Consider the following 26,426-nt stretch of genomic DNA (forward strand, 5'->3'; position numbering starts at 1 on the left):
CCTGGTCAGGTCACATGGTCAGGAACAACTCCAGGCCATAACTATAGGTACAGTTCTACGTTTTGAGTGTCAGAACGTACCTGCTTTGACATATCCAGTGCCATCAAAGTAGGTTCCCTTCTCAGTGCTGATGAAACAGCTGCCCACGTGGTGGCTGGAGGTGGGCGTGTCCATGTCCAACACATTCCCCAGCATCTTGAAATTCCTAATGCAGCCATTGATACTGTACAAGACCTAGAAGAAGAACACAACCAACACTATACTTTACACTGAGACATGTCATTTACTTTTGAATGTATCCCATAAGTTGTAAACGATTACTGTTAATATCAACACTTTAAGCTGATCACATGTAATGTAATACATACAATTACAGTAATACAGAGTCTACAGTTAGGCATAATACATACAATTACAGTAATACAGAGTCTACAGTAAGGAGTAATACATACAATGAAAGTAATACAGAGTCTACAGTGAGGCTTGTGTTTCACTTCCTACAAATGAAATACACCACCAAACCAAATGGGAGGAAGCGTGTATGAACGTACTGGTCCGATCCTCTTGGTGGTATAGTTGACGGGTAGGCCACCTATATACAGCATGCCAACAACATCCAGGATATCAGCCTTCTTGGGGCTGGTGGTGTGCTTGGAGTAGCGGTTGTCTATCACCAGTACACCTCTCTGTTTCTCTCTCATCACCCGGATCTGTGACAGCAGAAGGGAAAAGATTTGAGGGGAAACAAGGACAATAACAATACATAGCTTTAATACACAATTACATTTACGTCATTTAGCAGACGCTCTTATCCAGAGCGACTTACAGTTAGTGAGTGCATACATTATTATTTTTTTCATACTGGCCCCCTGTGGGAATCAAACCCACAACCCTGGCGTTGCAAATGCCATGCTCTACCAACTGAGCTACATCCCTGCCGGCCATTCCCTCCCCTTCCCTGGACGACGCTGGGCCAATTGTGCGCCGCCCCATGGGTCTGCCGGTCGCGGCCTGCTACGACAGAGATGAAAATAAAGTACTGTAGTTTCTGATTACTTTGCTTGCTTCCTGTTTTGGTCAACTAACTAGTCATAGTGCTTTTATAGCGTCATTGTGACATACAGTATTTAGCTATCTGCTCTCACTATATAAACTCACTCAGACAGTGAAGTAGACCTGATGGTAACTGCCAACAGACTCTGTACACCACGTTAAGGGTTATAAATTATTATGAATTTTGGTTTCATTGTTGCTATGATGAAGGTTTCACCAGCTGACTCGAGAGCCCAGACCTTGTGCCAGTGTCCGTCGTTGATGATGCGTGGCACGCTGACGGAGGTGTTGCCGTGGCCCAAGTCGTACCCGAGGTGGGCCATGCCCTCCTTCACCTGGATGGTGGCAAAGTCAGCGTGGTTGATCCTTGCCATGTAGAACACCAGGCCTGACTCTGCTGTGGTCCGCAGCTCAAACTCTATGATCAGTCTGCAAGCAAACACATTCACAACACTGTCAATCCAATATGACATTTACAGATATTACCCATGTCTTTAATAACATTATTATGTATCATTTAGATAAGAAAGGTCTCATTTGGGCTTTACTGTTATCAAATCAATTTAAACTCGACATACCTGTTCTTAACCTTTGTGTCATCGAATTCAAATGCAACATGGCTGTTTTTGGAGAGACCAAACTGTTTGGCTTTCTCTAAGACCACTGGAGATGCCTCGGCAGCACAGGAAAGCTGTTGAAGAAGGGGGGGGGGGTGGGGGGGGGGGGGGGGGAGTAGCAGTCGTCTTAAAAACATTATATCAACATGATCTCATTCACAGAGTGCATTAAAAGACAATGCAAACCTTCCTTTTAATATGAATGTACAGTAGTCTACCTACTTTCTGTCTGAAGTGCTATTCTAACATGTGCCAGTAGATGGTGCTAATGAAAAACACATGAAGTTGCTATTGAGACTACCTGAAAATTGAAATGTGTTTTTGCAAGGCCACCTTAGCACTGCCAACATCTGAATCACGTATTTGGTTCAGTTCTGTACATGAAGACATTCCTATTACTCTGACCTTGCATCCACATCTCTCTCAATGTAGAATATCCATTTTCTTCTATATTCTTGTTTAGCCACAAAGGCTCCCATTGCTTAAAAGGGCATTTATTTATCTTAAAGTCACTGCATAAATTACAGCATATCTAGCCTGTTTATAAAGAAGAACTACTACAACCATATTGGTTTACTAAGAATGTACTTCTCTTCTAAGAAAATCCCCATTGAAAGTAAAACGTCTGTTGCCAATACTAAGAATATGGACATGGAATGTATATTTCACATGAGCAACAAATCTTCACACAGGCGGCATGGTGTTGAAGGTCTTGAGCTGGGATCCAATGAGATGAAGGTTCAGCAGACACATGCTTAAAGGGCTCGGGGGGGAGGGGGGGACACGTAGGGAGAAGTGAGTGAGAAGAGTAGAGTGGTACCGGAGGGGCTGTGACAGCACCGTAGTCAGGTTCCTCTGTGGCGGGGCTGAGTTCTGGAGGTACGACAGGGGGCGCGTCCTAAAGTAGCGGCAGGGCAAGGGGGGAGTGAAAGGGTTAAGCTGTGGTACACACTGCCAATCAGATTGGCTACAGCATTCATGACACAGGCGGCCCACCAATCAGGCTGGGGCACTGATGTTATGAATGGCGAAAGTCAGCACAGCAGGTAGCTAGAGGAACAGTGCTAAGAAAAGGATTACAGTATTATTACAGAAATGCACATCATTTCTACAAGCAAAGAGAGGTACTACCAGTGGCAATACTGCCGCAATCTATACATTTGCCTACGATGATACGTCCATGGAGATGTATCATGAGAATATATGAGGAAGATACAGGTGGGGTAGGCCAATGCAAGGCATCTTGGTTAGATGAGAATGGATGAGCGAGAGAGAGAAAGAGAGAGAGAGAGAGGGAGAGAGGGGGGGGGGAGGGAGAGAGAGAGAGGACAGAGAGAGCGCTGCTACACTACCTCAGCTGTCAGCCAGAGAGGATATATTGAGCACAGGAGCTATAAGAAAGAGCCCTGTCAACACTGCAACTTTACCTATAAAGCAGACCTAATGGATTGGAAAACGTCCCATTCTTTATCCCAGCCACATCAACCTCTCTGATAGTGTATTTAGACTCAGGGCCAACCGGCCTGCCTGGCTGAGCTTTGCTGGGGATGGATGTCAGCTCTTTATGACCCATGGGGAAAATGTATCACACCATCATAGGGTGGGAAATGAGTCATTTAACGCGCCTTTCCTTTCTGCTACTACCTGATACCCCTAGTGGGAGTGGGACCTACAGTGGGAGGTGGAGGGGTCTGTCTGGGTGTCGGGGTGGGTGGTGGTACAGCAGGAGCCTCAGGTTGGACCGGCTGGGACACGTCTTCTTCCTTGGCCTCCTCCTCCTCTTCATCCTCTTCTTCTGGGAGGGGCAGCGGGGGAGGGGGAGGAGCCAGGTTGGGACACTGGCCGATCTCTGCGTTCTCAAAGACCACGGGCTGGGAGAAGTCTGTGAGGCTGTAGGGCATAAAGACGCGGGCAAGAAAACACACACACACACATGCACAGACGTGCGCGCGCACACAAAAACACAGACACACACAGGGAGAGAAAGAGAGAGTGTGTAAATGGGTGATGATGGGGCTTGGCTATCAGTGTAATCAGTGTAATTATGAACATGGTTATCACAAAGGACAGCCCCATTAAAGCCAACTAAATATGGGTCAACTGTGTTTAGCCCACTGGGGAGAGAGAGAGAGAGAGAGAGAGAGAGAGAGAGAGAGAGAGAGAGAGAGAGAGAGAGAGAGCACTGATTCCTAATGATAGGAATTTATTATCATCCGTAGAAAAAAACTGTTAAATAACAGCATTTACAACCTCTTTAACTGGGAGAAACGAACGCACCATGAAACAGCTCACAACTACATGACACCACAACGCATGTACAACATTTCCCACATAGCCTTCCATGAATAATATCTACAATCAGGATAATGAATAGTTATGGTAGATAGACTAGATGTACTCGGGAGATAATAGGAGATGGTGAGAGACGTACATGGTATTAATCATGAGGTTCCAGATGCAGCCTTCGAAGGGGTCGTTGGGTCTCTGGGTGCTGAGCTCTACATCAGGGGGGATACCCCCGATGAACAGTCTCTTAATGCCCATGTTTTGGTCGTTGGGAAGAGCCTGCTCCCTCTTCAGCTCCTCATCCACCTGGACGGCGAATGACCTGGACAGAGAACCACGCAGGACAGTACAGTGAGACACTTTGAGCCAGCTCTGTGTAAAGACAGCTAAAAATGAAAAGCTGGAAACAAGTTTATTAAGACACAAGTTATTGTGCTAAACTGTATGACGCTGTTCAGTGTATACCAATACCAATGTGTGTGTGTGTGTTTGTGTGTGTTACGCACCTGCCACCCAGTCTCTCGATGCGCAGAGTGTGTTCCCTCCCGTCATGCAGGATACCCTGGTCAGGCTTGCGGACCACCCTGCGTGGGCTGTGGCTGCCTGTGAACACCAGCACCTCCAGGGCCCCCTTGTTCAGCAACACGGCCAGGAAGGGCTGCAGGGGAGACGAGAGGGGATGTGAGGGGGAAGAACCATGGAGGCACAACAACATCCAATCTCAATGACCAACACCACCTCAGGACAGACTCAGGGACACAAGGTTATACAGAAAAGCAATATCGCACATAAACACTGTGGTTATTAAACAAAGGCTTTATGCACTATCATCTGGGGCAAGTCAGTACAGGCTTAATGCAATAGGGAGTCCTGAATGTTCAAAGACAATTAGAACGTTATGCCATTCGCCAGAAACCTCACATACTTTGAGAACGGAAGTAAACTTTACATAATTGCATACTGATACGCTTTTCAACCCTGAGGACTTGTAGCGTTTATGTAAGTCCTCTATTTCTCTACACGGCTTGATTCGATTCTGTTTGGGCAGAACATCAGAGAAAGTGCGGCCCTCTCTGAAACATACCAGGCAAGAAATAGATAGATTTAAGTGCCTCTTGTTATGATTAAATTCTCTGTAATCAGTCCAGTGAGATGTTGAGCACATCCCTTGACAGCATTGCAGACTAGCATGCACAGAGGGAGTTTGCCTATGGAGAGTGAGGGAGTGCTACCGTTAGAATACCTCTGGTCTGATGCAGCATGCGCTCCTCCTGTCCCCTGCGCAAATTGGCAGAAAGAATGACGCGGACACGGAGGCCGACGAGGCCGACTTGTACTCATTCGAAATGACATCCACTTAATTTACTAGGCCCTAATGATTTTCAAAGGTGACGGTCTGGACCTTTCCCAAGGGTTATCGCCGAATTGGACGTGATCTATCAGAGGGCTGTTGTATAATCTATTTCTTACTAACGGCACATGAAGGGAGAATGTTAGAGGTTAAACCCGCTATCATTTCCTGCAGCCACGGGCCATAATTGATGTGTTGGTCCGCAGAAGTCTGCAGACGAACAGAGGGAGAGATTGAGAGAGAGAGCTGGAGAGATGAAGAGTGCCCTAACAGATGCAAAAAGCCATATTTTAATCAAAGCCGTTGTCGCAAATCTCCCAGCATTTAGCCCTCTGTGAAAGATGATCAACTTTTGTTTGCTGTCGGGTGAATGTATAATCATTACAGCTTACAGGCAATCCATCTCTTTTATCATTCATTTAATAACGAGCCTTGCACACAGCAGAAATTGATTAGCAATGTGCTGTTAGTTTTTCAAAGCAACTCAACCAGACAGCACAGCGCCCCTTATTAAATTACAGAAACCTAGAAACACCTCCAACAACCATTCCATTGCTACTGGGAAATAGGATGCAATGACTTATAAAGAACAAGGAGGTGACATTATAGAGGACTAGGTGCTGAGTTAGGAGGCTTTCATAACTGCAACACTGAAGTGAGAGAGTGTGTTTGTGTGTATGTGCGTGTGTATGTGCGTGTGTATGTGTCTCATCCTCCTCCTCTTACCTCCCCAGACTGCCTGCGTCTCCTCTTGGGGAGTTGGAACTGGGAGCTGGCCCCATTGGTGCTCCCACTGCCAAACAGGATGATACCCTTATCACTCTTGGTTGCGAAGGACAAGCTGATCTCTGTGCCAACATCGAAGGACATGGACCTCAGCTCCATGTGACCTGGCTTGGAGAAGCTCACTGTGTGGAGGTTCTGTTGGGGAGAGACCAGAGATCACGGTCATTCACAGCACATTCAATTGAGAGTCATCAGTAATTTTCAGGGTTCTTTTTATAATCTGAATACTGTATAACAGTACAGTATATTATAAGGCCTATGTTGCTTTGTTTCTAATGTTCATATACATTTCAGACTTATAACGAACATAATAATAAACCTTGTTTGTTAGAGTACAGTTTGTTAGAGTACCACTGTATGCATTTGCAGATGCATCATCAGGCATTGACACAGGGTCCACAACAAATGAAAGAGCTGAATTGAGCGTGAAATTTTGCAAACATCTTCCAAACACAACTGAGACGTAGAAACCAGCCTTTGCTGAATTCAAAATGACTTATACCACTTAATTCTTGGCATTGTTACAGTCTTTTGCATTCGGTGTCTGTGGTGATGAACAATGGCGCCGACAGACATGACAGCTCTGCTTCTAGCTCCTACAAGCATTTCGCTACACCCGTAATAACATCTGCTAAATATGTGTATCTGACCAATAAAATGTGATTTGGTGTTTGTATAAATATTTAAATATTTTTCCCTAACGAAAATAACACTTTTAGAAGCAGTGATTTCTCTTCTTTATGGTATCTATCACTATCTCATTATTCCAATTATCTTTTTCGGTTTCTTTATATCAGTTTTCTGACCTCACTCATTTTTATTCTTCCTTATGTTTTTTCGAGGGATGTTGGGCAAAATGTTGGCCCATATTTCATGAGCAGGCCTATATCTATAAACAGTTAAAGGGAGGGGTGAAAAGAAGAGGGGTATGAAAGAGGAGGAGTGCTAATAAAAACCTGTGGAGGATAAACCGACCTCTACAGAGCAGCCTTTGGTCAGGCCGGTGTAGTCTGAGCTGCTCAGCAGGTTATAGGGGGTTCTGGAAACCTCAATGTCTCTTATACAGCCAGCATACCTCTTTTTGGTAACCTCTGACCTGTAAAGAGAAGAGAGAGTTGTCTCAATTGCCATTATGACCATCATTCTGTTCATTGTGGAAGTGCTGTCCTCATTTTTTTAGGAGCCAATGACCGTGAGATGTAGACCAAATTGAGACTGCATTCATTCTAAATGAATAAAGTGAGGCTTCTTTTTTGAAGCTGTTTTAAGAACATTTCTTTGGTATACCTTTTATCTGGGGTTTATTCTAAAGCTATGAAACATTTATCTGAACAATTAGACAGCATCTTCTGCATAGCAGACACAAAGCTGCCAAGAGTGCCTCATTGTTAAATGTTCATTTCAAAATGGTGCCAGCAAATTCCATTTACAGTAACATGCTAGAGAAGTGGTGGGGTGACAACACAGCATCTATTGAATGGAAAGGAGTGGAAGCTGTATCCTACTGGTCCTCAGAATTTTGTGCTCATGTTCATTTGGACTAATATCTAAAACCTCCATTGAGAAAAGGAGGGGTGTATACTGACTCAATTCTGATGACCAGCTTGTTGCATTAAAGCATCTACAACTTAAGCACAAGAGCATATTTTTCTGAACTAAATGCATGGTAACTTGCATGGTAAAGCCAGGTTACCAGAGAGGCTTTAGAGAGTAAATGGGTATGCTAGTACATGCAAAAGGTGATACAGGAAACTTTAACAGTACACATTTTTACCTTGATTTGATACTGTAAGAACAAAATATAAACGTATATGCATATTAGCACAAGTATAACACACAAATTAAACACTGTCAAAATATGTAGACAGGAGTCACAATCAAAAGTGAAAAGAGTACATTCAGTTCTCCCTGTGTGTGTTGAAAGGGTCTATAAGACCTACAGAATATACGTCTGATACTGCCAGAGACTGTGAAGGTCTAACATTGAATGTTTACAATGACAGATCTATATAACCCATTGTTCCTGTTTATGTTATCTATTGTTAGAGTTCAATGAGAGTTAACACCAGAGAGGGCAGTGACAATGTGACACTGACTCAAGGTCCGGCAGCAGATAGAGGTGTTCTAATGGAAACTTAAGTGTCTGTCTGTCTGTCTGTCTGCCTATATCCCTTGTCAATCCTCAACTTTCATAGCCAAACGTGACAACATGAGAAGAATAGCAACAATGAGTAACAGACTGTACAGTACTGAGTGTCTGAGCAAAGAACGGAGCAGAGGTGTAAAGAAAAGCTATCTGAGGTGTACTTTAGTGCACACATAAAAACAGACCTGTAGCATAAGGCCCTACTGTGGAGGTGATTGACATCCTACAGAGTACAGTACATACCTGTAGTTTCCAATGGTTGGCAAACCCCCAAAGTAGATCCTCTCATCCTCCTTGAGGTTGAGCCCAGTGGCAGAGCCTTGGGATGACACCACCAGCTTCTCCTCTTCATTGGTATCTATGTCCACGATGGTCACCGTAGCTGGGGTGAAAGGAAACCAACAAGGGTAAATGTCTGTTCAACAAAAAGCTCTGATGAAGCTACAAAGGTGGTATGTTCTATAAACTACACAGTCTCTACAAACATCAACTGGAGTGGAATGTTATATGTATTATGATGAGTGTGAGTGTCACCTTGTTTCTTCATGCGGGCCATAGTGAAGGACTTCCACCTGCCGTCGTTGTGTCTCTTGATACTGAGGACCGAGCCGGTGCCTGAGCCCAGGTCAAAACTCACCTTCACTAGACCATCACTCAACTCAGCACTCATAAAGTCCTTCTGTCTCAGAGAGGGGAGAGAGGGAGAGAGAGAGAGTTTATTGAGTAATATAGATAAATGATTCATATCTAACACACATTTAACAGTTTTCATTACTACTGAACTTGAACAGTTTGCTAGTCCTTGTTAAGAGACAGGTGTGTGTATGAGTGAGGTTACCATATCCTTGGTGGCGAAATACATGAGCAGGGAGTCTGTGGAGAAGGAGCGGAACTTGAACATGACGGTGGAGACGTTGGGGTTCCATCTGGTGGGGCGGCTCACAGCAGCGTAGCCCTCCCCATCAAACTGTACCGTCCCCTCTGTGTCTGACGGCTGGGGGCTGAAACACACACCCCCAAACACTCAGCAATAATCACACAGTCAAGTGAACTTTTAGGACATAAAAGAGTGTATAGTGAACTTTTAGAGTAAAACATTCGTGAATGTTTATGAGATCGTTTAAAAAAAAGTCCTTACACTACAATAGACATTAATATCAAGTATTCAATGTGATGTGAAAACGCAGGCCTACCTGACCACACATCCTTTGCAGTCTCCTTCTCTCTCTCTGTAGTTCCACAGGCCAATAGGTTTGTTGTCCAGGTATGTCTCTCCCATACACCCGGAGAAAGTAGTGGTTTTGACAGCGTCCGCTTTCTACAGGACAAACAACGATACACATAGTGAATACCAATGAATCTAGCAAAAAAAAGAAAGAGGTAACAAAATACTAAATATATAGCTCTGGGATAAACTTCTGTATGGCAAAGTGATATCAGCTACCTTCACACTGCCCAATATGCCACCGACAAACAGGTAGGCATTCTGGTCCACATCCAGGATAGTATAGCCATCAGGAGAGGTGCCACTCTTAGAGGTGGGCATGATGCCAGCTTTGGGACCCTCCAGTGCATGGACAGAGATGGTGCCATTGATGCCATTCCTGGGATCAAAACAGAAATGATCAGATGATGAATTAAAACTTCATGAACTTTTCAATAAGAAGGCTACCTGGCACAATCAGTGTTAAAAGATTAACTAATGAATAAACTCATAGACGAATCCCTTTCAATAACCTTTGCTCTGAAAAAAGACCTGGTGTAGAATGTGAATAACAATGGTTTTCTACCGTGAGGCCTCGATGCGATGCCAGTTGCCGTCGTTGATAGTCATGTCAGGATACTCAACCTTGCCCACTCCAGAGCCCACGTCCCACAGGAAGTTGACCTTGCCCTTACGCATCTCAATGGCCAGGAAGTCAATCTAGAGGCAGACAGAGGATGAGCCAATAAGATGCAGCGCTGCAATCTCCTACCTGATAACATTACAGATCGATGACTATTCTTTCTCTCTCTATGGGTCTAGACTGCTGTAGTGTCGCACAGTGTAGGAGCACAGAGCAGGACACATTAGAATAAGATCCTGAGGAATTAAGAGGCACAGGCAAATCAGGAGAGGAGCAACAGGATTGTGATTTCCCCAGGGAAATCAGTGATGAAACCAGATGAAATAGTCTGGTTTGAACGGCCGGTTAATTGCTGTGGTCGCTGTTGCAGTACATAGAGGCAATATCACCCACTCTCTCCTGAGGATCTCACAAGGAAATGAATAACCTTTTATTATTTCCTCTCTGACTTGAACATAATTGGTATTTATCTTGTATGTTGAGAAATATCCACTGGTGGAATGATATCTAATTAATTGGTCAACAACACATTACACATCCCGGGCTAGAGATAAGCCCAACCAAACAGTGAAAAATAGCCCTAATATGTTAAGTTTCACACAAAAATGTATTTGTTGCCCAGAGGTTTACCATATTAGGGTTAAGTGATTTACTTAGTGATTGTATCCACAAACACACACACACACACACACACACACACACACACACACACACACACACACACACACACACACACACACACACACACACACACACACACAGGTGACTAACATCTCAGTGTGGCGTTATCTCCTCTGACTCACATATTTGATACTGCCCAGGTAGAAGAGTAGGTTATCAGGGGAGGTGGTCTTCACATTCACAACGATGGCATTGTAGCGACCCTTCTTGATTTCTGGTCGATATGCACGGATACAGTCTCCTCCAGAGGATACGGACACTTTAATCTTTGTAGGGAGACATCACATGGATCTTATACCAAACAGAGAGCACTAAAAAGGTCCAACCCACTGGACACACACTGGTTGAATCAACGTTGTTTCCACGTCATTTCAATGAAATTACGTTGAACCAAAGTGGAATAGATGTTGAATTGACGTCTGTGCCCAGTGGGAAGAAACGTTCAGGAAAACACAACTGTGTAGTAACAGAAGTACAAGTGCAATGTCCTTTAGAGGCAAGAGCAACAATTTGTTATTTTACTCTTTTGTACCAATCAAATAAAAAACACACAAACCTTGAGTGTAAGAGACTGTTAAAAAACAACAACACACGTTATCTTTGATTGAATGTTCTTTGTTTAACAGAGCCTTCACTCAAACTGTGGCGATGCATGTGCACCACAAGCTAAAGCTGGGTGGAGGGATAAAGAGGGATGTGACTGAACTCTCCTAGAACGAGTTGTAAATCACCATTTCTGTGATGATGGCACAGTTAGCAGAATGGCCGGCTTAGAAGCCACTGATTAAAGCAGTGGAAACAGAGGAGGTGGGAACGAGAGAGAGGGATGGAGAGGAGGAGTGTGACTCACAGAGTTGGCCTGCTTGCGCGCCTGATTGATCAACTCTTTAATCTGGGAGATGTTTTTCTTCAAGTTGTCCTGCAGCTCTTTGATGGGCTTCAGTTTCTCCAGCAGTCTGTCTGCCTTGTCCTCCAGGTCTTTCACCTTGGCCCCCGCTGCATGGACTGATACACACATACACACACACACACACACGTAAGCACGCACGCCAGACACGCCAGACACACACACGCAAGAACAAACACACACAAGGACGGACAGACGCACACGCACAGACGCACACACACAGGGTAGAGAGACGTCAGTCTAAAAACACCAAACATCACACTTCCTTACTAACTACTAATTTCCACAGCCACTGCTTTCTGTGAGCCAGGCCTATTAGTTAGAGATCAGCGGAGAGATGGCGGCATCGTAATCACTTATTTAAAGGTGAAGATCACAGTCACTTATTTAAAGGTAAAGAGCTGAAAGCTGTTATGAAAAGAAAGAGGATGACATAGTAAATGGCTTGCTATGCATTCATAATTAGCCACCGGTAATCTTTCCAAGGCATACATTAGGATAACAGGCTTAGTGAAGCTCTAAAATACACGTTTTAATCCTGTTGAAGTGAAACAAAGAGATGGAATGCTGAGGAAGACAGAATGAAAGCAAGAGGTATTTTATTGTTACTATTTTTCCTACAGCTACGGTACAGCCCATGCAGCACTAATGGATACTCTCTCTGTCATCATGCAGGAGCTTTAATCAGGTAATATAAAAGGTATACATACTTATTGCTGTTGGGGTTCAAAAGAAAAATGGGACAGAAAGAAAAAAATATGTGAGGTACAGAATTATACAATGTCATGTGTGAGACAGAAATGTGCCAGAGTAATAGATATCTACGCTCACAAGTTTAAACCCAAAAAAACTAACAAATGCATTTTGAGTCAATCAGCGCATGTCTTGGCACGGACAATACTTTTAATATACAGTAAATACTACAGCTTTCCTACCCTTAAGAACTACAACACCCAGAGGATCTCTTACTGTTTTTCTCAGGGTCCTGGATCATGTTGTTGGCCTTGTTGACGTCATCCTCCAGCTTGCTGTAGTTCTTCTTCAGGCCCATCAGGTTCAGGTTCATGTCTCTCAGTCTGGCCAGTACATCATTGGCTGTGTCGTTGGCATCTCCTGCCTTGGCCTTGGTAATCTGTAGCTTGGCTGCTGTATCTGGACAACAAAGTTGGTATACAATATGTAGTAATCTAAAGTTCAAGAGAGACTAGTAATCCAACATGGTATGGACTATTGGAGGTAGTCGGTCATACATGATGTTTAACAGCCTTACAGAAATCTTTATGTCAACTCTGCTGCCCACCCGTCAGATGTTTTGAATGCACCCTGCAGCCTGCCTGTCTGATTCCTTACCATATTTAACCTGGACTGTGCCGCATTGACTTCTGTCATGTTGGATCTACAAGAGCATGTGGCCTCTCACCTCATAGCTACACCACTATTGATCCATTATGCTCCCACATCCTGGGCTCAGCCTGACAAATTGCTCCAGCAGCAACACACATCAATGAGAAGTATTTCATTTGTTGTTTGTATTTAAACAAAGGTCATTTCCTACTGTTGTTTCTGTGATTACCATTGGGGATTGCATTCAGCTTCCGTAACGTATCGTCCAGATCCTTCCGCAAGCCCTTGTTCTTCAAGCCACCAGCTTTCACCCTAGCCTGGAGACTGCCAACACTCTCAGCGTTCTCTGAAATACAAAGACGTCCGCTTGGTTCCCAAAAACATATCCATACCAACACTCCTCAGAAAAAACAGCTCTTTGAAATATGTCTGGCGTTTATCATCACAGTTGGTGGGTGTTGTATGGGGAGGGGATCAACATGATTTTGTCTCAGTGGAACTGGATTTACCTTTCACATCATTCTCTAACTGCTTGGCTTCGTTCCACAGTTGAATACTCTTCCGAACAGAGTTCTTGGCGTTATCCTTCAAAGAGCCTTTGGGTCCTGATGCCTGTGTGTGTGCACCAAGAATGTACGCTTGAATATCAGAACAGTGCATTCTACAGTGACCAAAGAATGTAGTAGAAGAATTACATACTGTACATACAACAATACAATAGTACAAGATACTCCTAGGTACTGCACAATGCACAGCGTACTACACAAATACTATTTAATATAGAACTTATAATACCTTTTATTAATAGAGAACCTCAGGTGCATATGCCTCTGATTCTCAGACTTAACATCATAACTTAACACATTGAAGTGCACAAATGAATATAAAAACACCAACATAGTTCTGAAAACAGTCTTTTTTTTTACATTGTTAATAGTGTGTGGAGAGGAAAAGCAGTGTTTTTGAACAGAGGACACACGGGCTGAGGAGATTTCCACAGAGGGGACCAATGTTCCCTCTCAGCCCCTTGAGCCTCTCCCTCTCTCCTTCAGAGAGAAGAAGGGGGAATAGATTTCTCTTCACCTCCGCTGGCTCCTGCTGCAGGAGGCAGAGTCATGATAATAAGGACAACAGCGCTGGAACTTTGATCTCTCCAGCGTGACTAATGGAAATGAATAAGGAAATGCAAAAACATTTGAATGCCAAATCTCTGCTGCTCAGCACATTAGAGAGAGAGGTCCTCTTTGAGTCCTTACACGCACGCGCGCACACACATACACACGCGCACACACACGCGCGGGGTGAAGGGGTGAAGTGTGTGTAGGTGTGTATGTGCTCTCACCAGCTGAAGGGCCTCTGTCCCGCGTGCCCTGGCCTGCTTTGCCTCTTTGTCAGCCTCCTCGATGAAGTCCTTGATGTTGCTGTATGCGTTGAACGCTGCTGTGGCGTTAAAGGACAGGTTCTTGGCTTCTGCCAGGATGCTGTGAGGAGACAGCAAGAGACTTGGTTAGGACACCAGCCAATACACTTACAAAACATTCAATAACAACAATTACATTCAATCCATTGTATCATTATAACAGAGGTAGAACAAACAAAACTACCCCCCCAAAATATTATTGCTTCATTGTCTGTCTTTCTGTCTGTCTGTCTGTCTGTCTGTCTGTCTGTCTGTCTGTCTGTCTGTCTGTCTGTCTGTCTGTCTGTCTGTCTGTCTGTCTGTCTGTCTGTCTGTCTGTCTGTCTGTCTGTCTGTCTGTCTTTCTGTGAGCCAGCCTGTGTGCCTTCCTGTGTGTGTGTGTGTGTCTGTCTGTCTATCTTTCTGTGAGCCAGCCTGTGTGCCTGCCTGTGTGTGTGTGTGTGTGTGTGTGTGTGTGTGTGTGTGTGTGTGTGTCGGTCTGTCTGTCTATCTTTCTGTGAGCCAGCCTGTGTGCCTGCCTGTGTGTGTGTGTGTGTGTGTGTGTGTGTGTGTGTGTGTCGGTCTGTCTGTCTATCTTTCTGTGAGCCAGCCTATGTGCCTGCCTGTGTGTGTGTGTGTGTTTGTCTGTACCGGTCCAGGATGTTTGAGGACACGTTGAGCTCAGCAGCGTGGTTCTCAGCGTCCTGCAGAAGGTCAGTCAGGGTGTTGCCACTCAGGCCCTGGGTCAGATGGCTCACCCTGTAGTCCAGCTGCCCATGGAGAGGACCCAGCTCATGCTCCATCTCCTCCAGATCCTACACAGAGAGAGAGAGGGAGAGAGAGAGAGAGAGAGAGAGAGAGAGGGAGAGAGAGAGAGAGAGAGCGAGAGAGAGAGAGAGAGAGAGAGAGAGAGAGAGAGAGAGAGAGAGAGAGAGAGAGAGAGAGAGAGAGCAGTTGAGGGGGAGACAGAAAGACAGACAGACAGAAAAAAACAGAAAGAGAGAGAAAGAGGGAGAGAGATCAAGCTGAGCCTCCTCATTGATGCAGGTGAGGCGTACAGATGTACAAATTAAGTCCTGGACAGAAAAAGGTCTACAGTAAAGTCCAATAGTGCTGCAGGCTACATCTGTCTGACAACACAACAGCAACCCAACAGAGTAAAGGTGTGTCTTCCTTCCCCAATGAAGGGCTTGACAGGCCTGACTCGAGTTGGGATCTGTGTGTGTGTAAGTGAGTGTGTATACCTCAATCTCCTTATTGATGTTGTCTGAGAGCCCATTGGCTTCAGCCAGAATGCGCTCTCCGTCTGCCAGCACGTCTTCAGTTCCTTTCTTCACTGAGCTCACAGCATCCCTCTTTCTCTGCAAACAGACAGACAAGAACAGTCAGCTCCAGTAATTTTACAGAAACAACAACCCACGTTGTGAGTGATGGTGTATATATAACTATGGAATAGTTAGTACGTGTATGTATGTGTGACCAGGCTGCTGACCTCCAGGGCGGTGAGGTTGCGCTGGTTCTGTCCGGACAGGGCCCCAGCCTCCCTGCTCTTCCCCTGGGCGTCCTTCAGCAGGGCCTGGGTGTCATCCAGCTTGGCCCGGTGGTCACCCATCTTCTCTGTCACCTCTGCCTTCAGGTCCTCCGTGGCCTGGTGGGGGTCCCCGAAGAGACGCTTCACCTTCTGGTACAGGGCCTCTGCCAGTCTGGAGAGAGGTAGAGAGAGAGAGGTAGAGAGAGAGAGAGAGAGAGAGAGAGTGAGAGAGAGAGAGAGAGAGAGAGAGAGAGAGAGAGAGAGAGAGAGAGAGAGAGAGAGAGAGAGAGAGAGAGAGAGAGAGAGAGAGAGAGAGAGAGAGAGAGAGAGAGAGAGAGAGAGAGAGCAATTGGGAAAGAGAAAGGGAGAGGTGAAGATCACATCAGAGCCCTGTATGGTGTGAGGAGGAGATATTCTTTCTCGCTCCGTTCTTTTTTCTACTCCTGTCTGCGGATCAGACCAGCCACTAGATGTCCCTCTTTCTTCTTGCATGACTCTTCCAGGCCTCAGCCAGAAGGAAACTGGTTGGATTAGAATGAATAATATTCCTATCACCCACCTCAACTTTTAATTAGTTCATTAAGATTTTGCATAAGAAAAGTAAACTTTATTTATTCAGCTGTGATTTGCTTGGCCACAAAATTATTTGTAGAATATAAAAAAAACGGAGAAACAAAACGCAAATGTGAAAGTTACTACAGAATACCAGTATGTTTTTAAATGGATCGCTTCATTGTTTACTAGGATATGAAAGCATTCATTTAGCTGAGAGTATAATGACCCAGGAAATGCAGGGGATACCTTCCTAGAAATATGACACAGGAGTCCTTCAGTGGTGTATAACATGTGCGCGTATGACTGGATGATCCCATCCCTGTGTGGACCATAATAGCTTGACATCTCCCTGCTATCTGTGATCTGAGGTTGACTAGTCAGGCTTTACCCCAGCTCATCCTCTGAGATGTGCTTCTTGCCTCCCAGCTGGCGTTTGCGGAGCTCAGCTAGCATGGTCTCGATCTCCTGGTGCATCTCGTTCAGACTCTTCTCTGGAGCTCCGTTCCTCCTGCCCAGAGTCTCATTCAGCTCTTTAGCCTTGACCTTCAGAACTGGAGGATGGAGGACATGGGGAAGTCATTGTCATTTTTACACACACATGCAAACACACACACACACACACACACACACACACACACACACACACACACACACACACACACACAACACACACACACACACGCACACACACACACACACACACACACTGCCATAAGGCACAATTCTCCATCTCCTGATACTGTCATATACTGTCACCTCTAGCTGAAAGCCTGAGAACAGAATGTGTTATAGAAATCAAACAGTGTTTGAGACATGTCTCCTCTCATCAAAACACACTGCTGCTGCTTTGACATGCCATGAAGATTACCATTATGTTAGTGGCAGACATCCAGACTGACTACCACATGTTAAAGAGGCAGAACAGAGAGAGAGAGAAAGATAGAGGGGGGATCTGAGAAGGCTGTGCGTCTGTTCACTAGGCTGCTAACGTCAAAGAACCATGCTGAATCCAACCTGGCCTCTCAACCCGCCCAAGGGCCAGTTAGTTAGTACAGGAAATGCGTACTACTTTTGACCTACACTAGATGCCATGATTAGCAATGAGCTCATCCTCATGTGCGTGTTATGTGTGTACAGCCAAGCCTTTGTGTGTGTGTTCTTGGAGCACAGAGGGACGAGCTACAGAAGCAGCTAGCTAGCGCTCAAATTAAATGAGCTGCTTAAAGGCAAGGTAGAACAAAGTGATTGACAACAAAAGCAGAAAAGTTTCACTTTTTACATCCCATTCAATGGCAATGGAGGCTTCTTTTAGGTTGATTCAAAGACATTCAAATTCTGCTTGACAGAACAATGCACTTTAATCAAATTAATGTGGCCTTTGAAATCAAAACCCAATCAGTTCAAAATAAATGGAGAGAGAAGTTGCTCCGGCTGGGTTCTAATTTGAAAATAAATCATCAAATACAAAATGAAGATGAGGCTTAATTGGATGCATTCCTTACATTCCTGAAGAGTTCAAACATAAACATTTAATGTAATTACAAAGACAAAATATATACCTATTAAAGGAGCCCGGTGCGGAATAATTACATACTATGTTTCAAAGGCAATTAAACACTTAAACGTTCCATGGATTGCATCATCAGATTGATTTGTTTACGAACACATCAGCATGAAAAAACTATCCAATCTCCTCCTGACCGCTTTTACAAGCTGCTCGATGTGTTTATGAAAATCTGTGGGGAAGTTAAGTGAGAATTTGACTTTGAGTGTGTTCATTGCTTTTTGGAAATCTTTCACAAAATACAATTTTTATGTAAATGAGGGTTGGCATCAGTTAAGTGTGTCATTGCGCTCAATCAGTAGACCTGTAAATAGTCCATTTGTACCAGTCCAATTCTGTGAAGGGTCAGAGACTGAGTTTGAGCTTCAGTGAAGGTTTGAGTGTGTGTGTGTGTGTGTGTGTGTGTGAGTGTCTATGTGTGTGTGTGTGTCTCTATGTGTATGTGTGTTATGTGTGTGTCTATATGTGTGTGTCCATATGTGTGTGTGTATGTATATGTGCCGTATGGATCTGGCAGTACCAGTCCCACATGCTGTAGAGCGTGGAGCGGGGCTGGTCCATGCTGGCGAGGCAAGCGAGGCTGGGTGGAGAAAGGTTCCCTGCTGACACTAATCACGTTGCCCACAGTGAGGAGCCACCATGTGCCAGTCCACTCTGATTATATCGCTTTCTCCAGACCCCATCCTCCATCCCTATTAATTAGGCCTTTACATGGCTACACGGCTACAGCGACTAGGCCCTTTATCAACTAAATCATCTTCCAATTTCAACCCAGAGAGAATGTCACAGCACAGAGGCGCCTAATCACAGAGCAGAGGACACAGCACAGAGCCCAGGCACTAATTTCCTCAACATCCTGACCCTCCGGCCTTTACAACACTGAATTAGTACCCTGCTCTCAGACACTAAGCCAGCACTACGGCAGGAATGTCACTTAGATGTAACCGTTTTTTAAATGGGAGAATCTTATAGGAATGTAGTACCTTCTGCAGCCAGTAGGGTGTTCTTGACGAAAAGTTCCAGGTCTTCGGCTCGTTTGTGGATTCTATCGGCATCGGCGCCTGTTTGCTCGCCATCTGCCGACACTTTGGTCGCCTGAGCGAGAACACACACACACACACCCAATCAGTTGGACGGACATGAACTGATCCAGGATGGGCCAGTGTTCAGTGTTCATTCAAGATGATTGCACATTTCCTATCCTGAATCCTGTGGCCCCTATGGTCTAACAATGGACAGCCTCAGAGTACCTGGTCAAACAAATCCATTTCATAATCATCAGTCAGAGTTGGTATGTCCTTTCAGAAATGCTCTATTGATGAAAAATAATGATAGAGGGATTGAAGCAGCTGAGCACCATATTGGCTAGTGAAATACAAGTAGTCAATTGTCTGCCCTACATACACAAACAAACAACATTAGGATATCTTAAAGCATTTAGGAAATATAGACCTGTAAACACACAGATACAATAGGCGGAAATATCAACTATTAATATTTAAGATTAATGTAAACTTCACTTTGGTAATCCGTATCTGGTAAACCGGCCCATAGTGGGTTACAACTTTCCAAGCTCTCAGTGCTGTATGGTCCTGCCTGGCAAATACACATACAGTAACACGTTTTTTAAAATGTTGTGGCTAATTGGAAAACACCCCCTGAACTCAAAAAGTGCAGAACAATGCTCACGTAAGCTCATGTAACCTAAAATTGCTAACTCTGATATTGCAAAAATGTGCATACAGTTCAACATGTTGTGTCTATTGTTATCAGCTCTAAGGCAAGTGGGCTCAGACACTGAGAACTGTCTTCAGTGAAAGGTTCCTCTGTGGATTTTATATGTTTAGCCCATACTCTTGCAGTTACATTAGACGGCCCCGCTAGACTTGACTCCAAATCCAATATGACATCCAAAATCCAATATGGCTGCCACATTACCATTAAACGGTGGTTTAATCACCTGTATATGTGCACGTTTTAAATTAGATACATTTTTCAGATTTGTGTACTGTACTTATGACCTGTACTCAAGACTATTTTTGTGTACTTCAACTATGTTAGGAATCCAATATGCCCACCATATACACTACCAGTCAAAAGTTTGGACACACCTACTCATTCAAGGGACTTTCTTTATTTTTACTATTTTTAACATTGTAGAATAATAGTGAAGACATCAAAACTATGAAATAACACAGTTTCCCGTATGTATCAAGATTGGTCCACCACCCAAAGGACATCCAGCCAACTTGACACAACTGTGGGAAGCATTGGAGTCAACATGGGCCAGCATCCCTGTGGAACGCTTTCGACACCTTGTAGAGTCCATGCCCCAACTAATTAAGGCTGTTTTGAGGGCAAAAGGGGTGCAACTCAATATTAGGAAGGTGTTCCTAATGCTTTGTTCACTCAGTGTATATCAACAATGGACTAATGAAACAAATACCAAAATATAGTTTTTGGGTGGAGTTTTCCTTTAAGTTGCCTCCTTACCATTTAGAATTGAGCTTTGATTAATTGCTAGTCCAATACGTTTGCCTGAATCCAACAAGACCTTCTGCTGGCTCACTGCATTTGTGATGCACATTGGAATGTTTCAGTGCACTCTTATCCTGTTTGGGTTGAGCTGGCACATTGCTTCTTCCAGACAATCATGTCCACCATCCTGGCTGTCTGCCCTGGAGTTGCCGTATATGTTGACTTGGTGACATTATGGTGTATGGGGAAGATGCAATCACACACGACAAGCGCATAAGGCAGGTGTTCACTACAATGAACCAACACAACCTGACACTCATTGACAAGAAATGCCATCTACTTATTGGGCCTTCACATGTCATAGGAATTGCACCTCTCCAATGTCAATGCCATCTTGAATCTCCCAGAACTGTCCTTGATTGGCCCACTCCACAATCAGTCCTCGCCTCAGGCAGTTACTAGAGACAGAGACACCATGGAACTGGACTGCCACATGTCAGGAGGCCATTCAACAGCCAAAATGCCATCTGGAAATTTTGGCTGTTGAACGGCTCTCAACCAGCTTCACCTGGAATGCTTTTCCAATAGTCTTGAAGGAGTTCCCACATATGCTGAGCACTTGTTGGCTGCTTTTCCTTCACTCTGCCGTCTGACTCATCCCAAACCATCTCAATTGGGTTGAGGTTGGGGCATTGTGGAGGCCAGGTCATCTGATGCAGCACTCCATCACTCTCCTTCATGGTAAAATAGCCCTTACACAGCCTGGAGGTGTGTTGTGTCATTGTCCTGTTGAAAAACAAATGATAGTCCCACTAAGCCCAAACCAGATGGGATGGCGTATCGCTGCAGAATGCTGTGGTAGCCATGCTGGTTAAGTGCGCCTTGAATTCTAAATAAATCACAGACAGTGTCACCAGCAAAGCACCCCCACACCATAACACCTCCTCCTCCATACTTCACGGTGGGAACCACACATGCAGAGATTATCCGTTCACCCACACTGCGTCTCACAAAGACACAGCGGTTGGAACCAAAAATCTCACATTTGGACTCCAGACCAAAGGACAAATTTCCACCGGTCTAATGTCCATTGCTCGTGTTTCTTGGCCCAAGCAGGTCTCTTCTTCTTATTGGTGTCCTTTAGTAGTGGTTTCTTTGCAGCAATTCGACCATGAAGGCCTGATTCACACAGTCCCCTCTGAACAGTTTATGTTGAGATGTGTCTGTGACTTGAACTCCGTGAAGCATTTATTTGGGCTGCAATTTCTGAGGCTGGTAACTCTAATGAACTTATCCTCTGCAGCAGAGGTAACTCTGGGTCTTCCATTCCTGTGGCGGTCCTCATGAGAGCCAGTTTCATCATAGCGCTTGATGGTTTTTGCGACTGCACTTGAGGAAACTTTCAAAGTTCTTGAAATGTTCCATATTGACTGACCTTCATGTCTTAAAGTAATGATGGACTGTCGTTTCTCTTTGCTTATTTGAGCTGTTCTTGCCATAATATGGACTTGGTCTTTTACCAAATAGGGCTATCTTCTGTATACCCCCCTACTTTGTCAGAACACAACTGATTGGCTCAAACACATTAAGAAGAAAATAAATTCCTCAAATTAACATTTAAGAAGGCACACCTGTTAATTGAAATGCATTCCAATGAAGCTGGTTGAGAGAATGCCAAGAGTGTGCAAAGCTGTCATCAAGGCAAAGGGTGGCTATTTGAATAATCTCAAATAATATAGTAGTAATATAGTAACTTTTTTGGTTACTACATGATTCCATATGTGTTATTTCATAGTTTTGATGTCTTCACTATTATTCTACAATGTAAAAAAAAAATTTAAATAAAGAAAAACCCTTGAATGAGTAGGTGTGTCCAAACTTTTGACTGGTAGTGTAAGTGTATGAATGAATTAAAACATTGAAAAATTAGTTGGCTTCGGCTATTCAAACACAACAGAGGCATGGCAGTGCCACTCATAGTCCTAGATATACCAAGAGCCTTATGAAATAATTTTAAAGACAGAATAACACAATCAAAATGAACAAGGGCTACTAATATGCAGGCTAAGGTGTTTGAGTGTATGTTGGCCATATTGGATTCACACCAACTATCTTTATAGGCATGAGTGTTGTACATAATCATATTTACAGGTGATTTAAACTCCATCAAATGTTAATATTTACATTTTAGTCATTTAGCAGACGCTCTTATCCAGAGCGACTTACAGTTAGTGAGTGCATACATTTTCATACTGGCCCCCCGTGGGAAACGAACCCACAACCCTGGCGTTGCAAGCGCCATGCTCTACCAACTGAGCTACACGGGGCAGCCATATTTGTATATATTTGTATATATATATATATATGGCAGCCATATTTGAATTTGGATGCCATATTGGATTTGAGGCAAAATATCAATATAATATGTGATTGCCCCTTTGACTAAATTGCAAGACTAGGGGCTAAAGATACAAAAGACTTTAAGGAACCTTGGACTCCAAAAATTGTAATTTCGATGTCTGAGCCCACTTGTTTTCCTTAGAGCCGATTACAATAGCCACAACATCAAAAAACGTGGAACTGTTTGCAGTTTTGTCAGGCAGGACCGTGCAGCACTGAATGAGAGCAAATTTGACTTGGAAAGTTGTCTATTGAATATCTACCAAAATGTAAAGTTTACATTCATCATACTGCCCGCTCGACCCCATCCCCTCCTCCCCTCTCCAGACCATCTCTCCCATTCCTCACCTCCCTCATCAACTCATCCTTGACCACTGGTTGCGTCCCCTCTGACACTCAACCCCTCTGACGTCAAAAACTACAGACCGGTATCCCTTCTTTCTTTTCTTTCCAAAACACTTGAGCGTGCCGTCTCTGAACAACTCTATTGATATCTCTCAGAACGATTTTCTTGACCCTAACCAGTCAGGCTTCAAGACAGGTCACTCAACCTAGACTGCTCTCCTCTGTGTCACAGAGGCTCTCTGCACTGCCAAAGCTGACTCTCTCTCCTCTGTTCTGATCCTCCTAGATCTATCCGCTGCCTTCGACACCCTGAACCATCAGATCCTCCTCTCCACCCTCTCAGGGCTGGGCGTCTCAGGCTCTGCAAACTCTTGGATCGCATCCTACCTGTCAGGCCGCTCCTACCTGGTGATGTGGACAGGATCTGTGTCTGCACCACATACTCTCACTACTGGTGTCCCCCAGGGCTCGGTTCTAGGCCCTCTCCCCTTCTCTCTACATACCAAGTCACTAGGCTCCGTCATATCCTCATGGTCTCCCCAATCATTGCTTGTGGATGACACTCAACTACTTTTCTCCTTCCTCCCTTCTGACACCCAGGTGGCAACACGCATCTCTGCGTGCCCAGCAGATATCTCAGTTTGGATGTTGGCCCACCACCTCAAGCTCAACCTCCACAAGACGGAGCTGCTCTTCCTCCAGGGGAAGGCCTGCCCGCTCCAAGACCTCTCCATCACGGTTGACAACTCCACGGTGTTCCCCTGCCAGATTTCAAGGACCTTGACGTGACCCTGGGCGTTCACTCTGTCATTCTCTGCAAACATCAAAGCAGTGACTCACTTCTGTACGACCCTACCTCACACAGGAAGCGGTACATGTCCTAATCCAGGCACTTCATCTCCCATCTGGACTACTGCAACTCGCTGTTGGCTGGGCTCCCTGCTTGTGCCATCAAACCCCTTCAATTTATCCAGAACGCTGCAGCCCGCCTGGTGTTCAACCTTCCCAAGTTCTCCCATGTCATCCCGCTCCTCCGCACACTCCACTGGATTCCAGTTGAAGCTCGCATCTATTACAAGACCATGGTACTTGCCCATGGAGCAGCAAGAGGAACTGCCCCCCCTACCTTCAGGCTATGCTTAAACCCTACACCCCAACCCGAGTACTCAGTTCTGCCACCTCTGGTCTCTTGGCCCTCCCACTCCTAAGTGAGGGCAGATCCTGCTCAGCCCAGCTCCCGCTCATCATCCCCCCTCGCACCCCCACCTCAAAAAAGGCATTTTGTGAACTAATACTCGCAATACTTGATCACAAGAACGGTGAGCAAAAATCCCAGAACCACACGGGGGGACCTAGTGAATGACCTGCAGAGAGCTGGGACCAAAGTAACAAAGCCTACCATCAGTAACACACTACGCCGCCAGGGACTCAAATCCTGCAGTGCCAGATGTGTCCCCCTGCTTAAGCCAGTACATGTCCAGGCCCGTCTGAAGTTTGCTAGAGTGCATTTGGATGATCCAGAAGAGGATTGGGAGAATGTCATATGGTCAGATGAAACCAAAATAGAACTTTTTGGTAAAAACTCAACTCGTTGTGTTTGAATGACAAAGAATGCTGAGTTGCATCCAAAGAACACCATACCTACTGTGAAGCATGGGGGTGGAAACATCATGCTTTGGGGCTGTTTTTCTGCAAAGGGACCAGGACGACTGATCCGTGTAAAGGAAAGAATGAATGGGGCCATGTATCGTGAGATTTTGAGTGAAAACCTCCTTCCATCAGCAAGGGCATTGAAGATGAAACGTGGCTGGGTCTTTCAGCATGACAATGATCACAAACACACCACCCGGGCAACGAAGGAGTGGCTTCGTAAGAAGCATTTCAAGGTCCTGGAGTGGCCTAGCCAGTCTCCAGATCTCAACCCCATAGAAAATCTTTGGAGGGAGTTGAAAGTCTGTGTTGCCCAGCGACAGCCCCAAAACATCACTGCTCTAGAGGAGATCTGCATGGAGGAATGGGCCAAAATACCAGCAACAGTGTGTGAAAACCTTGTGAAGACTTACAGAAAACGTTTGACCTGTGTCATTGCCAACAAAGGGTATATAACAAAGTATTGAGAAACTTTTGTTATTGACCAAATACTTATTTTCCACCATAATTTGCAAATAAATTCATAAAAAATCCTACAATGTGATTTTCTGGATTTTTTTTTCTCATTTTGTCTGTCATACATCTGTTGACGTGTACCTATGATGACATTTACAGGCCTCTCTCATCTTTTTAAGTGGGAGAACTTGCAGAATTGGTGGCTGACTAAATACTTTTTTTCCCCACTGTAGCTGCTTTATTGAGGAAGAATGTACTTAATATGACTGAGATATATGGTTGTCCAACCTAGCTATCTTAAGATGAACGGACTAACTGTATGTCGCTCTGGACAAGACTAAAATGTAAATGTAATATTCATAATTGATATTTCTGCCTATTGTATCTGTATGTTTACAGGTATATATTTTCAAGATGCATGAAGCTATCCTATTGCTGTTTGTTTGTGTATTTAGGGCAGACAACTGCCTACCTATATTCCACATTTTAGCAATATCAGAGCACGCAATATTGGGTTACATGAGCTTATGTGACCCACCCCCTCCAGCCAGGCATTATTCTGGACTTTTTGAGTTTAGGGGGTGTTTTCCTTAGAACAGATTACAATAGCCACAACATCAAAAAACATGTGTTACTGTATGCATTTTTGTCAGGCAGTACCATACAGCACTGACTTGGAAAAATTTGACTTGGAAAGTTATCTTTTAAACAGTTACCAAAAACTGTAAGTCGCTCTGGACAAAGTTTAGCAATATCAGAGCTTTCAATATTGGGTTACATGAGCTTATATGGCCTACCCCTCCTCCAGCAAGGCATTATTCTGCACTGTTTGAGTTAAAGGGGTGTGTCACAATATCTACCAATTTAACCACTTTTGCTGTAAAATAATTTTACACAACCATCCATTTCATATATGGGAGACCTTAGAGATATGGAAAAACATGGTTGTGTTTTGTTATACCTCTGGTAGGGGTATCAAAAAATGTGTGGGGCCTTGCTACTAGCCAAACAAGGTCAATCACTATGTACCG

General features: G+C 44.4%; 1 protein-coding gene across 1 annotated transcript in view; it reads right to left on the reverse strand.

The window, feature by feature from the left end:
- Nucleotides 1–26,426, reverse strand: part of lama2 (laminin, alpha 2) — a gene marked incomplete at its 5' end in the record, with an annotated part of 126,885 nt that overhangs the window by 2,695 nt on the left and 97,764 nt on the right. Inside the window, 27 exons of the mRNA XM_084149188.1 lie at nt 81–234; nt 552–710; nt 1,293–1,482; nt 1,632–1,744; nt 2,491–2,568; nt 3,344–3,560; nt 4,102–4,278; nt 4,463–4,614; nt 6,034–6,228; nt 7,069–7,189; nt 8,483–8,621; nt 8,774–8,918; nt 9,078–9,240; nt 9,433–9,557; nt 9,684–9,843; nt 10,030–10,163; nt 10,890–11,033; nt 11,618–11,772; nt 12,644–12,826; nt 13,248–13,364; nt 13,528–13,630; nt 14,361–14,499; nt 15,068–15,231; nt 15,661–15,777; nt 15,909–16,119; nt 16,891–17,053; nt 19,050–19,161. Of these exons, the coding sequence (XP_084005314.1) occupies nt 81–234; nt 552–710; nt 1,293–1,482; nt 1,632–1,744; nt 2,491–2,568; nt 3,344–3,560; nt 4,102–4,278; nt 4,463–4,614; nt 6,034–6,228; nt 7,069–7,189; nt 8,483–8,621; nt 8,774–8,918; nt 9,078–9,240; nt 9,433–9,557; nt 9,684–9,843; nt 10,030–10,163; nt 10,890–11,033; nt 11,618–11,772; nt 12,644–12,826; nt 13,248–13,364; nt 13,528–13,630; nt 14,361–14,499; nt 15,068–15,231; nt 15,661–15,777; nt 15,909–16,119; nt 16,891–17,053; nt 19,050–19,161 (4,030 nt within the window). The remainder of the gene's footprint in view (nt 1–80; nt 235–551; nt 711–1,292; nt 1,483–1,631; nt 1,745–2,490; nt 2,569–3,343; nt 3,561–4,101; nt 4,279–4,462; nt 4,615–6,033; nt 6,229–7,068; nt 7,190–8,482; nt 8,622–8,773; nt 8,919–9,077; nt 9,241–9,432; nt 9,558–9,683; nt 9,844–10,029; nt 10,164–10,889; nt 11,034–11,617; nt 11,773–12,643; nt 12,827–13,247; nt 13,365–13,527; nt 13,631–14,360; nt 14,500–15,067; nt 15,232–15,660; nt 15,778–15,908; nt 16,120–16,890; nt 17,054–19,049; nt 19,162–26,426) is intronic.

Source organism: Coregonus lavaretus (assembly GCF_964263955.1).
Source record: "Coregonus lavaretus genome assembly, chromosome: 31".
Taxonomy (NCBI): domain Eukaryota; kingdom Metazoa; phylum Chordata; class Actinopteri; order Salmoniformes; family Salmonidae; genus Coregonus; species Coregonus lavaretus.